This window comes from Sycon ciliatum, chromosome 10 (assembly GCF_964019385.1).
Source record: "Sycon ciliatum chromosome 10, ocSycCili1.1, whole genome shotgun sequence".
NCBI classification, from domain to species: domain Eukaryota; kingdom Metazoa; phylum Porifera; class Calcarea; order Leucosolenida; family Sycettidae; genus Sycon; species Sycon ciliatum.
In genome coordinates this window covers 23,631,636-23,657,232 of record NC_088652.1, presented here as the reverse complement: position 1 = coordinate 23,657,232, position 25,597 = coordinate 23,631,636, and the positions used below count along the sequence as shown (strand labels likewise).

At 48.8% G+C, this 25,597-nt stretch overlaps 2 protein-coding genes and 3 non-coding genes across 8 annotated transcripts in view; all 5 read left to right on the top strand.

The window, feature by feature from the left end:
- Window positions 1–13,992, top strand: part of LOC135825874 (band 4.1-like protein 4A) — a 35,313-nt gene extending 21,321 nt beyond the window's left edge. For all 4 annotated transcript variants that reach the window (XM_065338511.1, XM_065338508.1, XM_065338510.1 and 1 more), the window contains exons 17-22: window positions 316–1,111; window positions 1,718–2,031; window positions 2,497–2,571; window positions 9,818–10,168; window positions 11,589–11,823; window positions 12,563–13,992. In XM_065338511.1, the coding sequence (XP_065194583.1) occupies window positions 316–1,111; window positions 1,718–2,031; window positions 2,497–2,571; window positions 9,818–10,168; window positions 11,589–11,823; window positions 12,563–12,817 (2,026 nt within the window). In that variant the 3' untranslated portion in view covers window positions 12,818–13,992. The remainder of the gene's footprint in view (window positions 1–315; window positions 1,112–1,717; window positions 2,032–2,496; window positions 2,572–9,817; window positions 10,169–11,588; window positions 11,824–12,562) is intronic.
- Window positions 3,539–3,661, top strand: Trnal-caa (transfer RNA leucine (anticodon CAA)). Its single transcript has 2 exons — window positions 3,539–3,576; window positions 3,616–3,661. It is a non-coding gene; the product is annotated as a tRNA-Leu (tRNA).
- Trnal-caa (transfer RNA leucine (anticodon CAA)) lies at window positions 4,558–4,680 on the top strand. Its single transcript has 2 exons — window positions 4,558–4,595; window positions 4,635–4,680. It is a non-coding gene; the product is annotated as a tRNA-Leu (tRNA).
- Trnal-caa (transfer RNA leucine (anticodon CAA)) lies at window positions 9,251–9,372 on the top strand. Its single transcript has 2 exons — window positions 9,251–9,288; window positions 9,327–9,372. It is a non-coding gene; the product is annotated as a tRNA-Leu (tRNA).
- A 1,438-nt stretch (window positions 13,993–15,430) lies between the features above and the next one.
- LOC135825873 (alpha-1,6-mannosyl-glycoprotein 2-beta-N-acetylglucosaminyltransferase-like) lies at window positions 15,431–24,414 on the top strand. The gene is made up of 8 exons (XM_065338507.1): window positions 15,431–16,132; window positions 17,625–17,768; window positions 18,400–18,497; window positions 19,199–19,429; window positions 20,035–20,104; window positions 20,893–20,982; window positions 21,297–21,421; window positions 22,223–24,414. The coding sequence occupies exons 1-8, from the start codon at window positions 15,572–15,574 to the stop codon at window positions 22,428–22,430; spliced, it is 1,527 nt and encodes a 508-aa protein (XP_065194579.1). The 5' UTR covers window positions 15,431–15,571; the 3' UTR covers window positions 22,431–24,414.
- The last annotated feature ends 1,183 nt before the right edge of the window (window positions 24,415–25,597 follow it).

Sequence of the window (25,597 nt, the reverse complement as noted above, 5' to 3'; positions counted from 1 at the left end):
AACACGTGGCTTTTAGCCTAGTTCGCATGTGCTGATCCCGAACCGTGGGAATCTCCAAGTTTCAACCACCTCTGAAGCTTGGAGAGCTTGGAGAGCTTTGGAGAGCCTCCTAAAATTCGGAGAGGATATAAGAACAGCTCTCGCACTTTTCAGAGAGTCTCCAACTTTTCAGAGAGAATTTAAGAACGCACCCTTACACGTTGAACTTCCAAAAATTGGCCAAAATGCATATGGTTTCAAATACCGTCTCCCTAGATTCTACCATTCCACCTGATGATAACCTATTGTGTACTCTTGGCATGTGTGTGGCTGCAGGCTGAGAAAAGTGCGGAGAGCACGTACACCTGATGAATGCCCTCTGTCCCAGTCTTTGGGACCGCTGTACGCTTCACCGGTGAAGACACCTACAAAGGGAGGCAGCATGAAGTCGACCGGAGAGCACTCCAACAACGACTGGGGAACGCCGATGACGACGCGATCCACTGAGTCCACGCAGCGCTTCACTATGCCCTGGTGTGACGAGCCGGAGCCACTGCAAGCATCGCCGCCTGCTCCACCGCAAGCCGGGCAGGAATCCAATTCTCGTCAGACCTCGCCGAAGATCAGCGACCTATACTGCACACAGCGCAATGAGCTGATGAAACGCCAGCAGCGGCAACAGGCGAAGGCGCCTCAGCAGTCACAAGGCCACACGCGTGCCAAGTCACTGGGCAGTGGCATGACGGCAGCGCAGGACTTCACGGACGACTATGCCGTACCGCGCCCTCAACCAGCCGCTCCACCACCACCGTCGTCATCGCTGAATGCAACCGGACACACTTCACCTGCACATCACTACCAGCAACAACAGCACAAGAAACTGGCACGCTCGCCAATAGCTGGCGGACAGCGGCAGTGCCTTGAGGTACTGCAGCCGCTTCCGCCGCGGCCGAAGAGTGCTGAAGGCGCTCACAGCAACACGAATCACGGCAGTGGCCGAACCCGTCTCTTCAGCAGTGGTAGCGGTGTGCCAGGTGGAGGTGAATGGCCGTGGAGGAACAGTGCCACGCCGACCCCCGGCGACCCTGCTTCTGCCGCTGATTCTCCCGGTTTAGAACCAGATTACTTACTGGTAAGCTTGCAAGAAACGGAGTTGATGTGTCAATTCTCATGTTGCCATTGCCTAGACGAGTTTGTCAGATCAACCGTGTTGGTCTAGCGCATGCTCGTTGTGTGCATGTGTGTGTGTGTGTGTGTGCGTGCGTGCGTGCGTGTGTGTGTGTGTGTGTGTGTGTGTGTGTGTGTGTGTGTGTGTGTGTGTGTGTGCCACAAGAGACGTCCGTCTCGCCCTGTTTGAATTCCTGACGGCTTGGCTTGAGTTTTCCCAGCTTCGTCGTATTCTTTGGTGACTGTGGATTGGTGAAGAGGCTGCAGCTCTGTATTGCTGTTGCTACTTCCTCGGAACACGGTTGCTAGGCATACAGTACCGAAGAATCCCGCGGATAAGCCCATGGGCGTATCTGTTTCACGAGGACATTTCGGTGAGCTTATCCGCGGGATTCTACGGTATTGTTAATATTAATTTGCTAGGCCCCTCAGGAACCGTGGCAGAATTTTGTCACAAATCTCAATTTGTTGCTACATGCAAGGTCGTTTTATCCAGTCTCACCCGTACGCGGCATCTTTGAAATCCTACCAACTACTAATACCACGCTACTGTTGTGTTTACCAACTGCAGGAGGAGTCCGTGTCTGATGAAGCACACAAGCGCTACATGAAGAAGCTCTGGGACGACATGGCGTACGCGGACAGCCCTCCCCCGATCGACCTGAACGTCAAGCCGAGAGTGGTGACACGTCGCACCTCCGGCAGTGCCATCAAGGCACGGCGTCTGGGGGCGCGCAGTGCCGTGCTCACGGGGACGGAAGCCGACAAGGTTGCCAGGACGGTCGGCATTTCGTCACGCTACAGCTCTGGTGATCCGGAGGGGACCGCGGCTGGTGGCGGTGGTGAAGCCTTCCCTGGTCTCAGTAGGCAGGCAGCGTCATCAAGGTGAGATGAATGATCTCTCTCTCTCCCTCTCTCTCTCTCTCTCTCTCTCTCTCTCTCTCTCTCTCTCTCTCTCTCTCTCTCTCTCTCTCTCTCTCTCTCCCCTCTCTCTCTCTCTCTCTCTCTCTCTCTCTCTCTCTCTCTCTCTCTCTCTCTCTCTCTCTCTCTCTCTCTCTCTCTCTCTCTCTCTCTCTCTCTCTCTCTCTCTCTCTCTCTCTCTCCCCTCTCCCCTCTCCCCTCTCCCCTCTCCTCTCTCTCTCTCTCCCTTTCTGATGACCCTCAGTTATTTTGTGTTCCACACTTCAGTTATCCATGACTTGACTTACGACATAAAATTATTAAATTTGTGAGAGGCTACCAATTGTGTGCTGTATGTGTGTGTGTGTGTGTGTGTGTGTGTATATGTGTGTGTGCCTTCATGCGTGTTTGCATTTTCCTGCGTTTCTCTTGTGTGTGCTTCCCCATCAGTGGTCTGTTTCAACCAGGATGCTCTGACACACTGCCCGCTATACCTAAACGCAACTCTGGTGCTGGTGATAAGAGGTGAGCTGACAGCGAACCGAGTGAGAGCCAGTGACCATCAGTATAATGAGACTAATCACTGTTTCCATGATGTATCAGTTTGTAGTGTTGGGAACGGTAAACTTGTTCAAAACATGCAGTAGGGTTTTGTTGATTTGGCGCTATGATTAAAACTGACTGTCTTACGAAATCAGTTATCTCGTTCATCTACTGAACAGTGGTGGGTCGAGGGTCACCCAGTAGAGGGACCCATTATTAATTTTGTAGAAAGTCCCTTTCCTGGGCAATCCCAACAAGAACCTGACCAAACACAAGAAGACGAATCCTAGCCCAATCCTGTCACCGTGCGACTACCCTGATCTTATAATACTCATGCCAGTTGCACTACAAACAATCATCTGCCACTCATGACATCTTGCTCTAAAAAGGCGAGCTGCTTGCAAACTTGGATCCACACAAGAACCATGAGAACACGAGGTCAATCTTGGTGATCAGAAAAAAGAGGCTGATTAGGAACGTGCATGCCTAATTTATACGGGTCAAGATCGCGCATGCCTAATATGCGCGCGTATCATACTGCGCATGCCTATAGCCATTCAGAATATGGAAGGAGCGCGGCAAGGTCAGAAAAAGTAGGCTCTAGCACTACAAATTTATAATATTACATGTATCTAATTGATAATTATGGAAATTACGATCGCGTTCGCGACAAATCCAACAGGTTGCCTTCACGCAACGTTCCTCTAGAGGTCGTTATTCCCGAGTTCTTGTTGTGCCCAAGGTCGCTATTCATGGGGTTTGATGGTACAGGCAAGTGAGGGTGAACATAGGAAATACTGACTGCTCAGGTAGTGTTCGATGCAGCGTAAGAAACACCGTTACACGGACCAGTAGAAGATAGCAAACCGTCCGCTGGAACTCCTCCGTCACTTTTTCTTCAGCTGATGCAATCCGTCATGATTCGGTTACGTACAACCGCAGATGTCCAGTCAGGATGGCCGAGCGGTCTAAGGCGCCAGACTCAAGGTCTTGTGTACCTTCTGCAGTCAATGCAGATTGGGAGCCTTCTGGTCCACGTATGTGGGCGTGGGTTCGAATCCCACTTCTGACAAGACATTTTTTGAACTTTTTTCAAGGAATCATTTTTTGCTGTTCCTCTCACATGATACTTTCGTCCCGATGAAAAAAAAAAGAAAACCGGGAATGACTCTGGAGCCGAGATAGAAGAGCTTTTTCAAGGTTGTACCAACGGTCACTTTTTGGTAGGGGTCACGTGCGAGACATTTTTGAATCGGCGGTGAACAGGCGAAGCCCAGTTCACGTTCACTTTGTATGGGAATGGATGCGTGGAGGTGAAATTGAAAGCAGTAGATTGGCGCTCCACTTGATGTCCGACACTCGTCACGGTTGAGTCAGAGCAGTTGCCAGGAAGCCCTTCCATGGTTTGGGCGAAAAAGAACAAGCTGCAAAATCGCTCCAAGCGCTGGTGGGGACGAACCTGTCACATTTTGTATACGTAAGTTTTCAATGCATTTTGAGTTTTTGACATGCGACCTGTTCACCACAATCTCGGGGTGATCGCCGGGACGGTGGCGGGAAAGCCGCGGCGTCCTTGAAAAAGCTCTATAGCAAGAGAACAAAAATCTGAGTGTGCAAATCCGCAGCTGGTCTGGTCCATGGTGGAACTCTGCTGTTGATGTCAACTTGATAAGAATGCACGTCGTACAAAATCATACACGAAATGCGCTGAGCACCGCGACCTCTACCACAAATTCGTGCTTTTTCCGTTTTCAAAAACTTCACCTTTTCTCCTGCTGATGTAGCTTTTTATCATAGTGCAAGCTAAACAGATGTGAAACCCAGGCAACTTAACGCGTCCACAGACTCGAAAAAGATACGGCATTGATGTTACGGGAAAGCTGATACTGCAGCAGTCACTGGGTGGATACTGGAGGTGTTCTGTCTGAGGTCATCATTGCGACACGTAAAATTGTTCATTCGTGTCCAGTCAGGATGGCCGAGCGGTCTAAGGCGCCAGACTCAAGGTCTTGTGTACCTTCTGCAGTCAATGCAGATTGGGAGCCTTCTGGTCCACGTATGTGGGCGTGGGTTCGAATCCCACTTCTGACAAAGACATTTTTTGCTCCTTTTTTTTCAAGGAATCGTCTTCTATTTTTCCTCACCCTAATGCTTTTATCATGATGGAAAAAAGAAGATCAAGGGTGCGTTTGGTTGGTACGATCTAGAACAGGATCGAACAGCTGGTGCACATGGAGCAGCCTCATGCCAACCAAACGCTACTCCAGAAACAGAGCACATTTTTGTGGAAAAATGTGCCAAACTTTGTGCATTCTTCAAAATGTGTATGGGCCACCATGGTCACTTTGTACGGTACGACGAGTCCAACCCAAAAGCGTATGCACGTGATCATTTGGGACCAAAATCGATGTTCCCGCCAGGTTTCACTGTGAAAAAGTGAAACTGCTCGGTCTGCTCCGGCCTCGAGGCCGGAGCAAGCAGAACATGTTCTGGCCGACCCAGAACAGGTGCAGTCCCAACCAAACGCGCTGTTCTGGTGAATCCTGTTCTAGTTCGTACCAACCAAACGCGCTGTTCTGGTGAATCCTGTTCTAGTTCGTACCAACCAAACGCGCTGTTCTGGTGAATCCTGTTCTAGTTCGTACCAACCAAACGCGCTGTTCTGGTGAATCCTGTTCTAGTTCGTACCAACCAAACGCGCTGTTCTGGTGAATCCTGTTCTAGTTCGTACCAACCAAACGCGCTGTTCTGGTGAATCCTGTTCTAGTTCGTACCAACCAAACGCGCTGTTCTGGTGAATCCTGTTCTAGTTCGTACCAACCAAACGCGCTGTTCTGGTGAATCCTGTTCTAGTTCGTACCAACCAAACGCGCTGTTCTGGTGAATCCTGTTCTAGTTCGTACCAACCAAACGCGCTGTTCTGGTGAATCCTGTTCTAGTTCGTACCAACCAAACGCGCCCTGACTGTTCATAGAAAAGAAACACGACCAAGGAACTTAGGGGGCGTTCGTTTTTGATCTACAGGTTTGGGTAGAAACTACTTCATTCGGTAGAGGTGTTTGTTTTTCGAAAAAAATTCTACTCAAAAGGGTAGATTCTACTTTCCTCTACCGGCTCTACCAAGAAAAAGTTGGTAGACTCCGGTAGAAGTTGGTAGAGCTACGTCCAGCAAGATCAAGGATTTGTACACAACTCCATACAAAAAAAGGAACATTTCACGTACACATCGTGTAAACTACTAAATCCGGTAGAACAGCGTTCGTACACTTGCGTCTACCATCTACCTCTATCGGTAGAGTGACTCTACTCTACTCTACCAGGTAGCTAAAAACGAACGCTGCCTACAAGTTACGCTATAATGTCCACTAACACCACCAGTTACCGTAAACAATCAGCTCATGCGATAACATTGCATGACCTCTATAAATAGATGATATGCCAAATAAGCCCTCGAAAAGTTGAGAGGGCATGCGATTGATGCTCCCAGGCTTAGCTTGTCAAGTGCACTTGATGTGCAAAGTACACGGATTTTAGGCTTGTCGCGTGCTTATGTGATCAGGTGCTGCATGTGCATGAATGGAATGCATGCAGTTCCACCGTTACTAGTTTTAGCACTAGTGTTGCACTTCCTTCGGCGTTGAGATTACTGAAAAATTAAAGCTGTAAATCTGGATAGAAGAAACAGTTTTGCTTGCTTTATAGCGGCTGGAGTGATTTTTCGCTGTATTGTTTTCGGATGCCGACCAACCACGACCATTGCTGTGTTCCAGGATGTACTGGTGACCGGCGTTACTCCCCGGCCCCAGTAAATGGTATTCGTCTTTTCCATAAATTTCCATCATCCTGAACTGTGAAGGAAATGGACTGTTGCTATTCGAAGGGAGGAAAGAGAAGGAGAGTAAAGAAAAAGGTGACACTACAGTGGTGTGATCTGACCATTTCTTGCCAGAAGATTATGAACAAGGGGAGAAAATCGCCAGAGCAAGATTGGTGAAACATTTTTTATCTGGAGTTTTCAATCTGGTCCACCAAGACAACAGCGGCTGATGCTAACCGGCGTCGCTCTACCTCGTGTCGCGAGCTACTGCACAGGAGCTGCCTGAAGACATACGACTCATACCTAGTGATATCCCAGGCATACTGTCCCTACGCTGGAGGAAGCATTCGACAGTATTCAATGCAATCTGGGTGCTGCAAGAATAAAGTAGCAAGATTGAGCGAAATGACTAACAGTCGCATGTTTGGAGTTCTAGTATCCAGATTCAAAGACAAGGCATCATATCAGTAACCTTGCACAACACACTCATTAGACGTTTCAAGCGGAGTCTCAAGATAACATTTTAAAACTTTTGGCTACCCAGTAGCCACCATTTGTCACCGCCACAAAATATTCCAGTCGCCATCCATTATAACCTTATAATAATTATTTCGCCTTCTTTTTGCCTTGTTTTATAAATGTGTGCATGGCCGCCACAGCCCCCTCTTTGCAGATTTTCCTTTGTTTTTAGGTCAAATATTCACCCTACGCTGGCTACGGAAGCCTTGACCAGGGGATAGTACACCCTCGCTTTACCTAATGCTTCTTCACGACATGGCTTCTCTTTGCAAAACATACAGGTACCTGGTCTCTGATAGCTGGAGTTTTCTTCCATCGGGGTGCTGCTAGGCAGCCTCCTTTGTCATGCCGCAGAGGCTGCGTAGAAGGCTGTTATGTTATAACAACCTTCTACGTAACCTCCTTAGCATTATGTAATGGCGTAGTATGCAGCCCCGGTTTTTCATCCAACTTTTTTTACCCACTTACCTTGAGCACCCTGTAAAAAAGCGTATTGTCTGCAGGGATTCCTAGTAAAATAATAAACAATACAAATAGAACAACTCCTATTTGTGCTGGCCCTGACTAATAGCGAAAGCACATGAGAAACTGGTTGCCTGGAGCAATGACGGAAGAAACGCTGATGTGATCTCACTCGGGTGAGCGATGAGGTGAAACCGCGAAGCAGTCAGGGTCTTGCTTCTCAGCCTATGCCATATGCCGCTGCCAATCTGCTGTTGGGTACGGCGCTCTATTGCTATTGCCTCTGTTAGGAGCACCTTCTCTGTGATGTGGGATAAGGAAGGCGGGATTTCCCAGTACAAAGGCAAATCAATGTTGCCAGTGTCAGTATGCCCAGGTGGTTGATAAGGGGTTTTCATAACTACGTTACTTGGCCCTTGGGCCCCATTGCTGTTGTTGCTAGGTTGCATATGCCAGATATTGACCTTTCATCTCACAATAGTTGAGGGTCAGCAGCGATGCAACAATGACTATGTGGTGGAAGGAGCATGCAAGGCTGCAGTGCAAGTGCAATGTGCAGACATCACTTCGAGTACATGCTTTTCTCTAGTTTAGCACTGTAGCACACACTTAGCTCTCCTTCTTCTTCTTTTGAGATGCCCAACACTTAGCCTTGACAAAGTATCTCTGCGGTCCAGAATTATTTGGCTCTGGTAAGCAACACTCAACACTTTAAACGAATGGCGAGAAGAAGGACTCATCCCCGAATGGTTTCTGTGTCATTAGGTACCTTTCTCGATTCTGAAGATGCTGGAGTACAGCACTAGCAGAAACACCACATAACGTTAGCTAATCTTCCGAGCGATGGGTCCAGGCCTCGGCGGGAAATTCTGCGTCTGTTTGTTGAGCAGCATCTATGATTTGATGGAATCGCCGGAGAAGCAGCTTCTTCTGTTCCCGATGCAGATGGTGTCAAGGTATTCGCTGCTGTAGCGACCAGTGAAGGAGGAACGGATTTTCATCGCCCTTTCGCTGCTCGGCGCCGACTGCCATCATTGTCCCCTGTCCTAGGCTCTGGGGCGTTGGGAATAAAATAAAATCTTTCGGTCTTACCTTTGCTACAAATCATCTCGCTTTCCATCTACCGGTATCTCTCCCTCACGTAAGTCTTCAGCTGAGCAAAAGTCCATCTAGCAATCGTTTCGCCCACAGGTGGGTTCGCAAAACGAGAAGCAATTGCTGGTGTACAATTTCTTGCTGCCATATCCAGGTATCAAAATGAAAAATTGAAAGCAAACTATGCACAAAGGTGTCAGAGTTCCTTTTCTCCATCCGAAAATTTTCTCCAACGGAATGCTAATATGCGGTAACAGTGGAACTGCATGCATTCCATTCATGCACGTGCAGCACCTGATCGCGTAAGCGCGCAACAAGCCTAAAATCCGTGTACTTTGCACATCCCGTGCACTTGACAAGCTAAGCCTGGGCGCATCAATCGCATGCCCTCTCAACTTTTCGAGCGCTTATTTGGCATATCATCTATTAATCCTTGGCTCTCTATCCGAGTCCATTCAAGAATGACTGTAGCTGGGATGTTAATCTGAGTGTGTAGATCTGCAGCTGGTCTGGTCCATCGCAGAACTTCAAGTTGCTGATGATGTCAACTTTTTCAAAACTCATGTCATTCAAAATCCCACAAAACATGATGCCCTGTTAAACAGACATGAACCCAGCCAAGTTTTAACCCTTCCACAGACTCGAAAAAGACACAGGGCCAGCGTTACAGGAAAGGTAATACTGCGGTCCCCTGGAAACCCACCAGTACGTGGAGGTGTTTTTGTGTGATGCAGTCATGATGAAATAATATCCTAACTTGTATGTCCAGTCAGGATGGCCGAGCGGTCTAAGGCGCCAGACTCAAGGTCTTATGTACCTTCTGCAGTCAATGCAGATTGGAGCCTTCTGGTCCACGTATGTGGGCGTGGGTTCGAATCCCACTTCTGACAAGACATTTTTTTTACTCTTTTTTTTTCAAGCCATTGCGCAGGTGATGTAACGGCACTCCTTCTGGAGTTCAGGAAATCGCTCACACTTTCCAAGACTGAAGATGTTTGGAATGGACGTGCTACATAAACGTGTAACTGAAAAACATGGGCAGCAAAAAGTAGTCGCAAACAACTCAATCTGTCGTTATATGCCAGGTCGTTATTTCCAATCTCCAGTTTGGATCTCAGACCCAGACTGTTATGTTTTTATTCAATACGAAATTACCGGATCATTGGTTGTTGAACAAATGGCTGGGGGACAACAATTTTAAAAGTGGTTGGTTGCCACGGCTTCTTCTCATTCTCACTAGGAGATGTATAAATATAACTTATAAATAATTTTAAATATATAAAGTGCAATCAGCTCATTGGTTTTGTTCTCCGCATCGTATTTGTGTTTGTGTAGACGGGGGATCAGCGCTCGAGACCGGAGAGCGTCCGTCCTCGGTGTACAGCTGTTTGCTAAGTCACCACCCAGACAGCAATCGTCGGACGGCGAAGTGAAGAAAGCCGTCTTCAGTGCAAGCAGCGTCGAGGACGGCGAAGGTCACGTCACGGATAGTCCACGCCATCTCCAGCATAATCAGCATCACACAGAGCGGCAGCAGCAGGAGGATCACACACGCAATGCCAGCACGGGCACTGACGGTGTGGAAACAGACGGTAACGACGTCGTCGAGTCCAGCGGCACGTTTGAGATGCGATCACCACTGCAGCATCGCATTACCGATGTCGACATTGCACAGGTCCGGCTACGGTAAGGGACAATGCCTACACCGCTGCAGAAACTTTCTAATTATAATTTGAATAAGCCGACACCTAACTCATGTCATTTCCTGATGATGGTTATTTTATGACCGAAACGTTGAATTTTTTTCCGGAAATGAATTTGTGAAAAGCAGTGATTGAGTGTGAGCCAGTGTTGCTCACAAGTCAATTTTTACCTATACTAGGCTACAGTCATGTTACATGTACTGCTAAGTGAAATCCAATCGTGTGAATAAGTACTAAGCGCCGGGAGTTGCGCAGCTCTCTAGACCTGTGAGCACTGGGCTGTTAAATTATGCAAGGTGCAAGCTTGACCCGTGCGACCAGATTTCATCATAGTTGAGCAGCACTGTAGCTACATGTATGCGCCTGGTTGTGATGACGCCGAGACCCAAGGTCGGCAGAGCATCCCAGACCACGCCACCCGGGCACTCCCCTTATTCATGGCTCACACATGACGGGTTTACGTGGCTCTAGTAAAAAAAAATGCTGAATACCTAGCTAGTGATAGTGTACTTTGTTCACGGTCCTGTTAGGGGTCAAGGTCCTGTTAGGGGTCAAGGTCCTGTTAGGGGTCAAGGTCCTGTTAGGGGTCAAGGTCCTGTTAGGGGTCAAGGTCCTGTTAGGGGTCAAGGTCCTGTTAGGGGTCAAGGTCCTGTTAAGGGTCAAGGTCCTGTTAGGGGTCATCGCGAAAGTTTTCTGTCGTCCCTGAAACGAACATCGTTCATTTCGTACTCGGACCCCTCCCCTCCCTCTGAAACGCACACAGCTTGTTATGCTGGACGACGAAAATCGCATGTATGTACATGTCGTATGTACAGTGTCGGTCGACTTGCGATTTTGGCTCGCACCCCCTCCCTCCCCCCCCCCCCCCCCCCCCAATGAATCATGTTCGTTTCAGGGACGACAAAAAACTTTTGCGACGACCCCTTAGCTTTAGTCCCTTTTCACACATGCCATGAGAAAGGCGGGGGGGGGGATGCTGATGTGACCATGTCCCACCCACCATGCATACTGTAAATATACAAATTTTCGGCAGCTATTTAATTTCGGCTATATTCGGCACCGACCCAAAACGCCTAAATTAAAACGCCGATGAAATTTTTCACAGCATCTGTCGCACTATACCATGCCCTCTACCCCACGCCGAAAATAAATCGCCGCCGAAATGTCAAAAATCGTGAAGTGCCGAAATTTTGCAGCGCCGAAATTTTGTATATTTACAGTATTCAGATCCCGGTTGTCCGAATCCCCGATTACCCGAACCCTGAATATCCGAACCCTGGTGTGTTTTTGTGCAATGTGTGTGTTCGTGCGTGCACATGTGTATGCACGTATACGTGTGCGCGTATGCCTCTAAACCTCCATGTGTGTTTTAACTTTCGTGCATGTTTGTGTCTACTCTCCAGGAAACACGCTGCCCTGACAAAGAAGCGCTCTCTCCCTCTCTACCTACACCGAAAGGAGCCGGGGGACGACGACGATGAAGATGACGACGACGAGGAGGAGGAGGATGACGGAAACGAGAGCGACTTTGGCTACTTGCCTGGCGACGAGCCGCTGGGTAACAGTGGAAACAGTGGCAGTGGTGATGTGGTGATGAGCAGAAACAATCGACACAGCGGCAAAAGAAACAACAAAGGTGTAAGTACTATGAGTCAACAAATATTCGGCGCGTATTTATTTTCGGCTATTGTTCGGCCTGGTCACATTTGACCGAAAATTTGGTGCAGCCGGAATTTTGTTTTTATTATTATTATTTGCAAGGTTGAGTGTGACAGTGCATACAGTGCATACAGTCAGCTGCAATGCAGGCCGAAAATGTGATGCAGCCGAAATGTGTTTTAGCCCCGGGAGGCCGAAATTTGAATGGGCCGAAAATGTGTAGACTTACGATATGATGGTGTGATTGCGGTGAACGAAATCCAGGGGAGCAGTACCGGGATTTCTGATGGTCCGGCCAAATGCGATACTTGACCGGGAATGACTATCATGGACCAAGAACACCCGTTTGGCACTAACTGGGGGGAGGGAGCAAAAATTTCTAAAGTCTAACCAGCCGGACCGGGTCTTAAGGCCCTGAACCTGGTGGTAAAGAGTCCAGGTACAGTATGTACAGCAGATTCTGTCTCAACACCCTGCAGAAGTGCCCAGTTTCTACCATGCAAACGGCTCAACCCATTGTTTTGTGTATGAACTATGACCGCCGTGTGATGCCGTAATGCCTTTCTGCATCGCGGCAGGAACTGCTTAGGAGTTCGCTGTATATGAGTTCGCCACCCCTACCACCTAAACACACAACCCAGCGACGGCCTCTTCATACTCATGCAGTGTGTGTATGCGTGCGTGCGTGTTTGTGTGTTTGCCCGCCGTCCATACACAGGATCTTCACAAGACTGGCGGCGGCGCACCACACCCGGTCATAGCACAGCTCAAGGACATGGACTACAAGGTGGTGAACGGACGCATCGCCAGCTTCGGCTCCGCCATCTCCGACGACGTGTTTGCCGAGACCTCGCCCAACGCTACCTCTGGTAAGGGTACGGTCGGCTGCTCCGAGTTCACGGAGATTTGCCCGGGCGTCGGCTCGGATCAGCAGCAGGTACCCGCCGAGGACAGGTGGTTTGAAAGTCCCTAGAACCAGTGGAGCAGCACTCATCTTGGGCATACGGCCTCTGCGTGGCACGGTCATCATCATCGTCATCGTCGTCGTCGTTGATGTCATCATGAAAAGCCACTTTTACGGGCAAAACATGGATCCAATTGCAATACATGGAGCAGACTACGGAGCGATGCAGTGAAGCTACGACGCCATCATCATTAGATAGCAGAGTGATGTTTGATTCATGCCGTGACTTACCAGCACTGCCTGTCTGAACTGAGACGGTTTTTACTTCTAACCGCACTGTGCCGTCCTGCAGCGCCGATGCCCACTACATGTACCGTTAGACCGGGCTGTCAGAGGAGGTCTGAGTATTGCGGCTAGAGGTCAGGCAAACCAGTCCACTGTGCGTCATTCTCTTCGGACGAGTTTTCGCTTTCATACTCGTCCGACAAATTCTACGGGCCACTCTCTCTCTCTTTTAATGGATCTTTCCTTTCACTCGTCATCTTTCCGCTTATTCTCTCTCTGGTATTCCATGTTGAAGAGAGCTTTACATAGCACACTCCATTTTCTTACTCCTCACTCTGGTATACACGTTGTGACTGTTTTCTCAGCCGCTGTCGCACAGAACAACGCCCTGGCATGATACACTGGCCGGTTAGATACGTCCTGCTTGAGATGAGATCATCATGAGATCATCATGGCATCATCATGGTATCATCATGAAATCATTGCATCAGAATGACATCATAATGGTATGGTAGCTGGGTGTCGACTCGGAAGTTAGCTGAGTGTGATGTTCGTGCATACTGTGACGATGGTCACTGTCGGTGACCTTGAGTGATGGAGCAGGTCCCGATGGCATGAGCTATGAACTGCATTACAGCACCCCGGGCCACCATCAGTCGATTGCGTTCGCACTTGATCCTATGATTGACTCATTCTCTGACTCAAGACACAATGATCATACTTATTGGACTAGCCTGATCTATATCATTATAAAGTATTTGGTGATTATTATAGTTAGTTCGAAGTACTATACTCGCAGAGTTTACTCGTTGGAAAGCTTCAACATCCATGGCGGTGGATGTACCAATATACAACCCGCAACTGATGTGATCGTATTGCTGTGCGGAAGCAGCCAGTGTATTGTGATATCAAGTGAAACGGTGGCAGCTCATCGTTGGAGCCAGTGTCACCGTCACGGATTTCGTTTCAGTTGTTTTGCAGTGTGCCGGGACTGAGGTCACTGCACAGCCTCGTGACCGTCAGTCCTCCCGGTCACATTGCATGGATGGCTTGTGGCCATTCGGCCCCGGACTCAGTAACCATTCCTAGCAGCGTGCATCTGGGCCGCAGGACTGCTGGGCGTCACTCCGAGGCACCAGGCCCGGCAGTCTGAACCGGTCCGGTTGGCCGGTCTGGATAGTGCATGATGGCCGGACCAACCCGGTTTTGCCCACCGACGTGTGTTTGCTGCTGGCCCTTTTGGTCATGTGTAACCGCCCTATCATACTGTACACATCGAAGCAGGCGTGTAGCACAGCCTTTGGAGGTGGTCCGGCCGGAGGGGGCTCCGGGGGTTTCCCCGGGAAATTTTTTGAAATTAGGGTGCAAATCCTGTATTCTGGGCACTTTTTGCATTGTGTTAAAAAAAAGTGGTCAGGCCAAAGCCGGACCGGCTGCTACGCCCCTGTCAGAAGTACATTTGTATTAAAAGCTTGGGTATGCGGGCCGGACCAATCAAACCTCCTTCCGCCGGTCCCGGCTGGGCATGGCGTAATTTGTGTAGCGGGTGGCTCCCCAAGTAGCACTGCCGTAGTGGCTCAGCCCATTGATAACTATCTGTTGGCCCGGTAGCTAGTGTTATTTTCATGAGCAAGCAGACAGGGTGCACCACTGTCTTGGACTGCATGTACGGAGCCGGGCTATCGACCGAGTACTACAATTTTTGTACAGTCAGACCTCGCCACATCCGTTTTCCACAAAAATATTCGGATAGGCGAGGGAATCAGATAATCGAACACACACACACTGTATGTGTGCATGGCATGTGCTGTAAATCGGTGACCAACAATTTTCTTCCGGATGCCGGTGAGGGATCCGGATAAACGATGTCTGACTGTAGTAGTGGTTTCCTCACCTATCAGTATCAGGTTTGAGTACTACTGTTGGGTACAGTGTACAGTGTACATGTACTACCCTATCAGAATGGTGTGTCGGACTACGGAGCATGTTTCTTTCTAGTCTTCATGGCACATTGTTTTTTACCCGTGACTCCCTGCTTCAGCCCATACATTATGATATCAGGATTCGGTAGTCCGAAACTTTCTAAACTGAGTTCCGCAAATCCCAGCTGGATTGCAGAATTACGAGTGCTGAAACTTGAAACTCAAATTAGTTTGACCCATTTCGATTAGTTTTTCACTGCCCACCAGGGAGTAGTAAAATACCGGTGTTTTACTACTCCTCCTGACACTCACGGTCATGACGTCACAGCACGCATGTACCTAGATCGCGCACGCAGCACTACGCACCTCATCGATCCAGCTAGCTCGCGAGTCGCGGATCCCCGCGGAGTCGCCTCGGCCGAGCTCGGCGCGCGCGGCGTCTGTGCGTAGCATAAACACTTTTCAATTAATTTTTTGGAATAGTGTTTGTCAATTGTTCGGACGAGCTATTGTCAGTCTCCGAGCTCGTGAGGCAGAAGAGATATGGTGGCCACTAGACTGTAGAGAAGATGCGAGTGGAATCGCATGGGCTTCGATGCTGTGATCTCTCTCCCTCATGGCGCTGAGGCACACCCGGAGAAATCGACTTCTGCTATACGTCACAATTCTATTTGGACTCTATGTCGGGTTCGTGAGTATTGCTTCCAGGCGGATAAGCTCGACCAGACCGTGGGACGAGCCAAACGAATACTCACCAAGTGAAGTTGTTTACGAAGCACGGGCTGACAATGGTAAACACAGTCCTGATAGCGCCATGGCCGGTCGAAGCCCTGGAAATGCGAGTACGAGTCGAAGTGACACTTTCACCCATGGAACTATCGCAATCAGTAACAGTCTAGTAAATTCTCCTGGCGTGGCGCAGCAGACGGAGAGAGCAGTAGCTGGCACTTCTCGAGCACTAGCTACCTCTAAGGAAGTGGTCGGAAGTACCCGTGGTGTTTTAGCCCAATCCCAGACATCCCCTCCTAGCCAGGATGCCACTCTCTTGGAGACCTATAGTGTGAGCAAGTTGGAAGAGTATGTGAGGAACAACAATGAGGCTCAGACAATCTACAACGAGCAGCGATTCCCAATATCGCCGGAAGATCGCAAGGCCCAACTTGTGGTAGTGATACAGGTACGTTCACGTAAGAAAACATAAGAACACGTCATGTTGGATAAAAACAAGTTTTCGTTCAAGCTCCACTCATACATACATGCTTGAATACTCATTGAATGGAAAACTCTTGCCAGTAAAATCCAGAGCACAGGCAGCAGTTTTTTTTAACCAGGCCTTGTGAGGCAAGATACGAGAAAGTGGAAATAGAGCTTTTTCATGGGCACGGCGCCGTGCCCGTCAGCGGTGCTCACCCCGAGATTGTGGTGAACAGATCGCGCATTGAAAAATATACTTAAAAAGATGTGACAGGTTCGTCTCCACCAGTGCTTGGAGCGATTTTGAAGCTTGTTCTTTCTCGCCCAAGCCATGGAAGAGTTTCCTGGCAACATCTCTGACTCAACACAAGGGTCGGACATGAAGTTGAGCACCATCCTAGTGCTTCGCCTGTTCACCAGCGATTCAAAAATTTCTCGCACATGATCACGAAAAGTGACCGTTGATCCGTCCTTGAAAAAGCTCTATTGTGAACTAGAATGCAAGGCAATACAGTACTCAGACGCACCCCCCCCCCCCCCCCCCCATCATGAAAGCAAGTCATTCAACATACCAGTAATGATGGGTTGCCGACTCTTGCATTTCAGTTCAACTTTGTGATTTGTTCACAGCTTCCCTTGTGCAAAACGATTGTACGGAACGAAGCCCGGCGGAGCTGCGGAAATTTTCAAAGAAAAAAACCCCAGCGTGGAGCATTTGCACGCACTGCTGTACACAAGACCTGTCAGTGCAAGCGTGTGTGTGTGCCTGTGAATGAGACTGTGCATATCGCCGGCAATCCAGCACCATGCAGGTCTCACCGTTCGTACTGCTGTGACATCGTACTGCACTCGACGGCCTGGCTCGAATTCTCTCCCCGTGCGAATCCGCTGGGAAGCGACACAACGCGGCGAGCGAATGAACGGTATTTTGCCGTGCATGTAAACAGCACTATTCCCCGTACGTATACCAGCTACTGGTCTGTGTTTTGCTCCGTACGCACGTTTGTGTCTGCGTAGTTTGTGATCGTTGCCACCGCAGCTAGTTGGGAACTCGTGGCCTGGCGCGAGGGTAGCATGGATGCAGCGAATGGGATTTCCGGTCTTTGACTCATCTACTCACCTCCCACCGCTTTAGGAGCTGCATCTGCAACTTAATCCATAGAGAGTGGTGGCGTTCCTGCGGATGCGGGAAACGCAGTCTGACTTGCTCTCAGTTTCAAGCCTCAATCAAACCTTTTTTAAATTTTATATTTTATAGCAAAGAAAAGGACCAAGGAACTACAAGTTACGCTGTACTGTCCACGAGCACCACCAGTTACTTGACAATCAGCTCATGCGATAACATTACACGACACACTGGCACTTTTTGTAATGTTTTTTATATTTTTTTACTCACCGCAATGACCCCCACTGCTATTGTCTCTGTTGTCTTTGTGATTCTTGTTTTCTTGTTTCTTTGCCTCGCCACGCTATAGGTTCATGATCGGTACCGCTTTCTCCGTCATACGTTGGAAAACCTGGGCAAAGCACGCAATGTGGAATCCATTCTTCTCGTCATTTCTGCCGATTACGTCAGCAGCGAGCTCGTCAGTATAGTCCAGGGAGTGCTGTTCTGCCAGGTGAGTACACTGCTGCCAGGCTGCAGTGCTGTGTGTGTTTGTGGGGGGGGGGGGCATGTGTGTGCACGCATTGTCTGCTCTAGGATTTCAAACCAACTGGGTACACGTGTACCTGGCACAACTCTTGCAACCGGGTCAGAGCCGGGTACGTTCAAGTGCGGCTACTGCATGTGCATCAGGGAGCCGTAAAATAGGATTTTCACTCCCTGATGTGTATATAGCGTATGTATTCCCAACCGGATCCGGGTCACAAGTGACCCGGTGTTTATTCCAAACGGGTCCAAGTACCTCCCCCCCCCCCCCAACCAGGTCGCTGACCCGGCTCTGGAACAAACACTGTGCGTGGTTGGTAAAGTAACTCCGATTTCACTTCAAGGTGCCAGAGCATCTAGCGTCTGCTTCTATCAAAGCAACGTGCTGTCTATGGTGTTGCTGGTTACCCCAGCAAGTGTAGGGTGTGCATAGGTAACTGTCTTACCCGTTCTGTGCCGATGTACTCTGTGTCTGTCCGTCTGTCTGTCCGTCTGTCCATTTGTCTGTATGTTCGTCGGTCCATCCGTCTGTCCGTCCGTCTGTATGTTCGTTGGTCCATCCGTCTCTCTGTCCGTCTGTCTGTCCGTGTGATCATCAGGCAATGCTCGTGCTGTCCCCGCACACCATTCAGCTTCACCCGTCCTCGTTTCCGGGAACCGACCCAAAGGACTGTCCAGCACGCATAACTCGTGACCAGTGAGTAACACTAACAGCTAATGTCATTCTTGAAGACAGTGTGTCCTTAAACCCTTTGTGACCCCATCCATAGATATCGATTGATTGCAGGGTTCTAGCCAGGTAAAAATACGGTGTGTGTGTGGGTGGGGGGGGGGGGGGGGGACAGTTGCCCGTAACCCTTTTTTTCCATTTTCCGAAAATGTCTTGCCATGCCAAATTCAACGTGCGGTGCTCTCCCCAGACAGGTGTGCCTTTACGAACCCACTGTTTGTGACTATCGACTTCATTTTTCGTTGAATGCATTATAGCCTGAAAAAACACAAAGATCGGCAAATGAGTAGGGGACGCCACTTTTCCCGCAGGGGGGGGGGGGGGGGGGGGGGGTGCTGGCTGTTTTGCGGGTTCGATCATCTTTCCATGATTTCTTTTGAATCTCTCTTCCCTCTCCCGGTGGAGACCCACGTCACCAGGTTCCGGCAGTGAGCAAGTATGTGTGTGTGTGTGTGTGTGTGTGTGTGTGTGTGTGTGTGTGTGTGTGTGTGTGTGTGCATGTCTGTTTGTGGATGTGTGTTTGTGTGTGTGTGTGTGCATGCATGTGTGTATGCATATGTGTGCATGTGTATGCATGTGTGTACGCGTGTGTGCATGTGTATGCATGTGTGTATGCGTGAGTGTGCGGTGTGTGCACGTGCATGCACATGTTCCATGTGTGTTTGAAGGGCTGTGAACAGCGGCTGTTTAAACGCCCAACACCCGGACATGTACGGCCACTATCGCGAGGCTGCCTTCAGTGCCATCAAGCTGCACTGGTGGTGGAAAGCTTCGTTTGTCTTTGACAAGATCCGTGCGCTACACGATCACACCGGATGGGTACTCATGCTGGAGGAAGATCATCTTGTCTCGCCCGACTTTGTTGTGGTTATTGGTCTGCTTGATACCTTAGTTCGCAAGTAAGTACACTTGACTTGTGCTTGGTGAAATCCTACCCAAAGTGCATATCTGGCGCCCTCAACTCGCACGGCCCTTGATGCCCTGGAAGTTGTATGAACTATGATTATTATTATTATTTTTTTATAGCACTCGATCCTACTGATGATCTGGGATAACAGTAAAGTGGGACAGAAGACTAGGACAAATAGACAAAAGGGGTAGGTGCCAAAGCACCTCAACTGATAATGTAACCGCACAACCTCTTTACAAGTTTAGAAGGAAATGTTCTCTTATGTACTCTTGATTATGGCATGCTATGTTGTCAGATACCCTTAGTGTGGTGTAGTGACAGTGCTGCATCTCAACTAGTTACTTGCACTCCCTGTCCCCACAATACTCTGTCCTGTGTGCTGCACATCCAGACTGTTTCAAAGGAGAGGTGGCTTGCCAACTGTGCGCACTTCATCAGTGTGTGCCCGGCTGCTACAGTCCTTGTTTCCTTGACGACAACAAACATACTTCGTAGTGCACTTCACTTTGCCGGAGAGCACTCTTCGCTCTACCGGAGAGTTTCCAACCTGCGTACTGTCGTTCTCGTGTCTTGCTCACGTTTGTATACGTGCAGGGAAAGACCGTATGTGGACGTGATCAATATTGGTCGTCAGAAGCCAACCGGTCTCTTCCCGGGAAATGGTGTAGGTGCTGTGTAGCTTGTCCATAGGCAGTGAGTGGTGGTGGTGATGGTGGTGCTAGTGGTGCGGGTGATGGTGGTGGTGGTTGGTAATGGTGAGGGTGGTGGTGGTGAATTTTGATGTACAGTCAACTTCGCTTATAACGACACTCGGCGGGGCGTCAGAAAAGTGTCCTTATACCCGAAGTCTCATTCTATGTATTACAGTTGGATGGGACTTTGCTCTGGGCATGGAAATTCTGTCGTTATTCGCGAATTGTCGTTATATCCGCAGTCGTTATTAGCGAAGTTGACTGTATTGCATTTTTGCTTGCCTGTACAAGAGGCTGTTCCAGGGTGGTGGTGATGGCGTTGTTGTTTCTGCTGCTTGTTTGAGTGCACACACTTACACATTTCTATACGTATACTTGTTCAAATACAGTTGTGTCACATGGTGCCCATGAAGAAGTGGTCATGTCGAATCAAACTTTTTTTTCTTTTTCCACTCTCTCTCTCTCTCCTCTCTAATCTCTACTGTGTGAGGAAGCTGTACTAGTTACGTAGGTACAACTCTTCAGTCAGATATCCTTTCCGTGTGTACACTCTGGTGTGTGTAGGTGTGGGTGTGGATGGATGGGTTGGTGGGTGGCTGTGTGTGTGTGTGTGTGTGTTCGTGCGTGCGCGTTACAATCTGTAGTTCACCGATGTTATGTAACGGGTCCTTTGTGTCTACTTGTATATGTCTGATCTGTGCATGCTTTTGTTGGTACATGTGGGCTTGTCGTGGTATTTGTGTATAAACAACGGCTGCAGTTTACCGAGGAGGATTGGTTTTCCGTCTTCAACAACATGGGATTCGCCCTGCGTAAGCCAGCCTGGGAGACTCTTCGGAACTGCAGCAAGGTAGCTGTGTGTGTGCATGCGTGCGTGTGTGTGTGTTCACATGGCTTTCTCCGGTTGTGTGGATTGGTCAGTTATCTGGCGCTAGTCTTGATCTGTCTCATTCAGATCTTGTCCGCTATCGTTGCTATAAGAGAAAATCTGTCCGTGCACATCCAGTGCACTTGATTTGCGTGCTTCTCTTGCGATGGGCGTATACATGGTGTGCGTGTGTGTGTGTGCGCGCGCGCGCGCGCGCGCAGAGTGATTGTTCGAACCGATGGCAATGAAGTCCTATACCTACCAATCACATTATCATTGTGTGCTGTGTTGTTTAGACATTCTGTGACTACGATGATTACAACTGGGACTGGACTTTTCAGATGACACCCTGGCTTTGCAAACAGTACAAATGGAAAACTTTAGCAATGGTCATGCCACGTGTATACCATATTGGAACCTGGTAAGGCAACAGACATGTGATTGATTCGTGCCAAGTGCTGCAGTATTGATTGGTTGGGCTTTATGTGGTGGTCGGGTTTGTTTCCTCTCTCTCTCTCTCTCTCTATCTATCTATCTATCTATCTATCTATTAGGCACCGGCAGATTCTGCTCGAAAAGCAGTGAAATTGGCAGAACCATACAAACCTTATGGCGGGCAATTCCTCGAATTCTGCTCCGTTTCTTTATCCACACACCAAACATGCACGAAACTTACCAGAAAAAGTACCGAATTCTGCCAATTTTTCTGCCGGCATAATGCACTGGTGCCTACTATCTATCTCTGTCTCTCTCTTTCGCTCTCTCTCTCTCTCTCTCTCTCTCTCTCTCTCTCTCTCTCTCTCTCTCTCTCTCTCTCTCTCTTTCGCTCTCTCGCTCTCTCTCTCACTCTCTCTCTCACTCTCTCTCTCTCTCTCTCTTTCGCTCGCTCGCTCTCTTTCTCCGTCTGCCTGTCCAACTCCTAACAGACGTGCAGACATGTATAGACTTCTCGAGTATGCGACTTGCTGAGTTACAATAGGATGTGGACTGAAATGTCTCGATACTCTCCATGTTTTGTCAGCAGACACTGTTTGATTCTCGTATCTCTGTACTTAGCTGATAGAACTGTTTCATCCGTTGTGGACTCGACAGCGCAGCACAGAAAAAGGAGGTCGAACCTGATAGCAATGAAAAAATAAATTTTCCAAAGCCAGATTTAAAAACCATGTACCCTCTATCATGTGTGTGTGTTTGTGCCTGTCCGTGTGCTTCTCCACTCCAGTGGCATACATCAGAAGAAAGGGCAGTGCAAGCCAGACGAGGAGTCTGCAAAGGTGCTCAACATCTTCAAGACACGCTCCACCGAGCTGTTTCCCACGCGGCTGGAGTGGTCCGGGAGCACTCGACAGCGCACGATCACACCGAAGAAGCCGAATGGCGGGTGGGGTGACGTTCGTGACCACAACCTGTGCATGTCTATCGTCAGCTAACAGTGCGTGGCGCCGTCTGATGTGCTTCTCTCTGGCTGGGAGTCTGAGTGTGCTCACAATTCACCGTTGTTCCGTCGCCTATGCGCACGAGCAGCCGTGTGTTTCTTGTACCCGGGCATGGCCCAGTGGCCCCTAGCGTTGTGTTTGTCAACGTCACTCTGATCCGTCACCGCTGTGCCCTTGCCGTCATCGTTGTCGCTGTCACCGCTGCCACTGCTAGTCTGCGTGACTGCGTGCATCCATGCTGGTATGCTGTACGTGTTCTGCTACTGCAGGCCTCCCTCTCCTAGTGCATTGCCTCCCTGTCCTAGTGCAATGCCTCCCTGTCCTAGTGCAGGTCCTCTGTGTCCTCGTGCCTTGGCTCCCTGTCCCAGTGCAGTGGCTCCTTGTCCACTCCTAGCGTGGCGTGTTCCCAGCTGAGTCAAGAGGCGCTGACGTCACTCTTCGTTGATTGCCACAGCGTAGAGGCTCTGAGGCGTTGTCAGTGGACAGCTTTCCTGGTTGTGCACCGTGTTGCTCTACCTTCCTGCAGGTGACAGTGTTTGTATGTTTGTCTCGCAGCGGCTTGACTACATGCTGACCTACGTTTACAGCGCTGCTGCTGTTGGCGTGTAACACTATGATGCCAGCATCGCTGTGAGCCGACGGTTACTGCCATCCGCTGCCCATCTCACATCCCTCCGCAAAATCACCTCCACTGTGAGCAGGCTGGATTTCTTCGTCATGTGTTCTGCTCGTGGTGGGGTGATGATGTCATCGTATTACGTCATACTTTATCGTCTTCCGTCTGGACCTAGCATATCAAGTATTCTATCCGCAAGCAGCCTTCGTCACGTGTTCCGCTCCTGGTGTTGGTGATGATGTCATCACATTACATCATACTTTATCGTCTTCCGTCTGGACCTAAAAAAAATCACGGTTCGCGTGAGACTCGGCTGGAAGCCCAGTTTTCCGCATCCGTCATGGGAACGCCACCATCCGTCTGGACCTAGCATATCAAGTATTCTATCTGCAAGCATTGCCAAGCAGCCTTCGTCACGTATTCTGCTCCTGGTGTTTGGTGATGATGTCATCGTATTACATCATACTTTATCGTCTTCCGTCTGGACCTAGCATATCAAGTATTCTATCTGCAAGCAGCCTTCGTCACGTGTTCTGCTCCTGGTGTTGGTGATGATGTAATCACATTACATCATACTTTATCGTCTTCTGTCTGGACCTAGCCGCTATGGTATCAAGTAGCCTAGTTGTGCTGCTGGTAATAGTATGGTCTCTATCTCCGCTGCTGCTGCTGGACATTAGCCCCTAAACGATGCGTGATGTCATCATGTAGTAGCATATGACATCACTCGTGTTAGTGCCATGACGTAATGTGCTGACAGCGACACAAGCTAGCAGGTGGCGGCTTTTTGACTGGCACACTCGCCCTCCTGGCATAGCCTATAGCCAGTATAGGATATAGAGGTAGTTACATGTAGATTGTGTCGGGCGTATTGTGCGTGCGCGTGTGTGTGTGTTTGATTTGCTACCTTTCTTTCTCCTGTTAGTGTGTGTGTGTGTATGTGCGCGCGTGCGTGTGTGTGTGTGTGTGTGTGTGTGCGTGCGTGCGTTTCTTAGCAGGGTTCTTGATGTATTCGGTGGTGCACGCTGGAACTTTTGTACTTGATAATACATGTACCTACGAGTGTGGGCTGATGGAGACCTCAACACTGATACAGAATTGCAAACAAATTTTTTAATTGTTTTCAGTTCTACTGATTGTATTTATTTAATTACAATTACTACCACCGCTTCAAATTTTTCCAATTTTTTGACCACCGCTTCAACCATACTCATTTTATAAAAAAAAGAACAAGTTAATTGACTTCTTGCAACTGCATCATTTAACCATGCTCCTCACCAAATCTTTACTGATCATGTTTTTCTTCACAATGGCGAATGACTTGTCTTATAATGAAAATAGAAGAAATCCCATGGAAACGAGTTATGGAGCAACTATCCACGACTGTAACAAGATAATAAGCAGCCGGAAAGTGCGATAACAGGGCACAAAACTGACACGTTAATGAGGCATTCAACGACCTGAGACCTAGCTCTCACACCCCTCCACTGTGTTACTTGTCTTATCCTCAACAATGGTTTCAAGAATTTTCTCAACCAAATGTACTTTTGCAGAGCGATTTCTTGGGTCCTACCGTTACACGGTAGGACGGCATGCAAGCTAACCAGGTGTGATAAAGATTACTCCACTGGTGTTTTTACTGCTCCCTGGAACTGCATCCTTTCTGCACAGGCACGCGCACACACACACACACACTTGGGGAAACATAATCCATTGTGTTTCTGATTGTGCCCGCGAAGAGGCTCCACATACGTGTGACACACATAATAATAATTATTATGCAATGTGCACACACACACTGACACACTGACACGCAACCACATAAACACAAGCCGAGTGTGCGTATGTGTACTGACAGCACCCTCTTCAAAAGTAAGTACTACTAAAGTTAGTTCTGAAAAGGACATCAAAACAGTCTCTACACTACGTATACAGCAAGTTTAAAGTTACTTTGAAGCACCATCAGATGAAGAAAACGACATCAGTACTGCATGTGTAGCATGGCTACTTTATGACACGTAATTTGTATACGCATAAATAGTACACCGTAGGAATGCATGGATAGGCTGTGCGCATACTCGCACTGCCTTGTCTTCTTCTTCTCCTTGTGTGAGACAATGAACGAATATTGATAACTACTTACGTAACAACAAGTATGTTCTTTGAGTGCTGAGACTGAGAGTATACGAGTTACAATGGTGGCAGCGGAAAAATAGTCGTCGGTTTTGTCCTCGGCTGGGAAGACGCCTCCGCAGGAGAGACAAGTTGCAGAGTCGACAAGTTCCAGAGAGTCTGAGACCAGTTCCAGCTACTCGGGAGACCAGCCCACAGACTAAGTTCTAATTTACTAGTATTGCTCATTCTATCCTTCGTCTCGTTTTCCATTCTTTACTTCTTGACTGATCGTTCGCTGTGCATGAGTAACAGTTTTGTTTGGTGTAAAAAGGGCTAGAATTTTCACTACAATTATTTTTGCACATAGTTCTACGTGGACGTGGGTGTGCGTGCATACTTACAGCTGCCCTGGCCTTGGTCTTGTACTTGT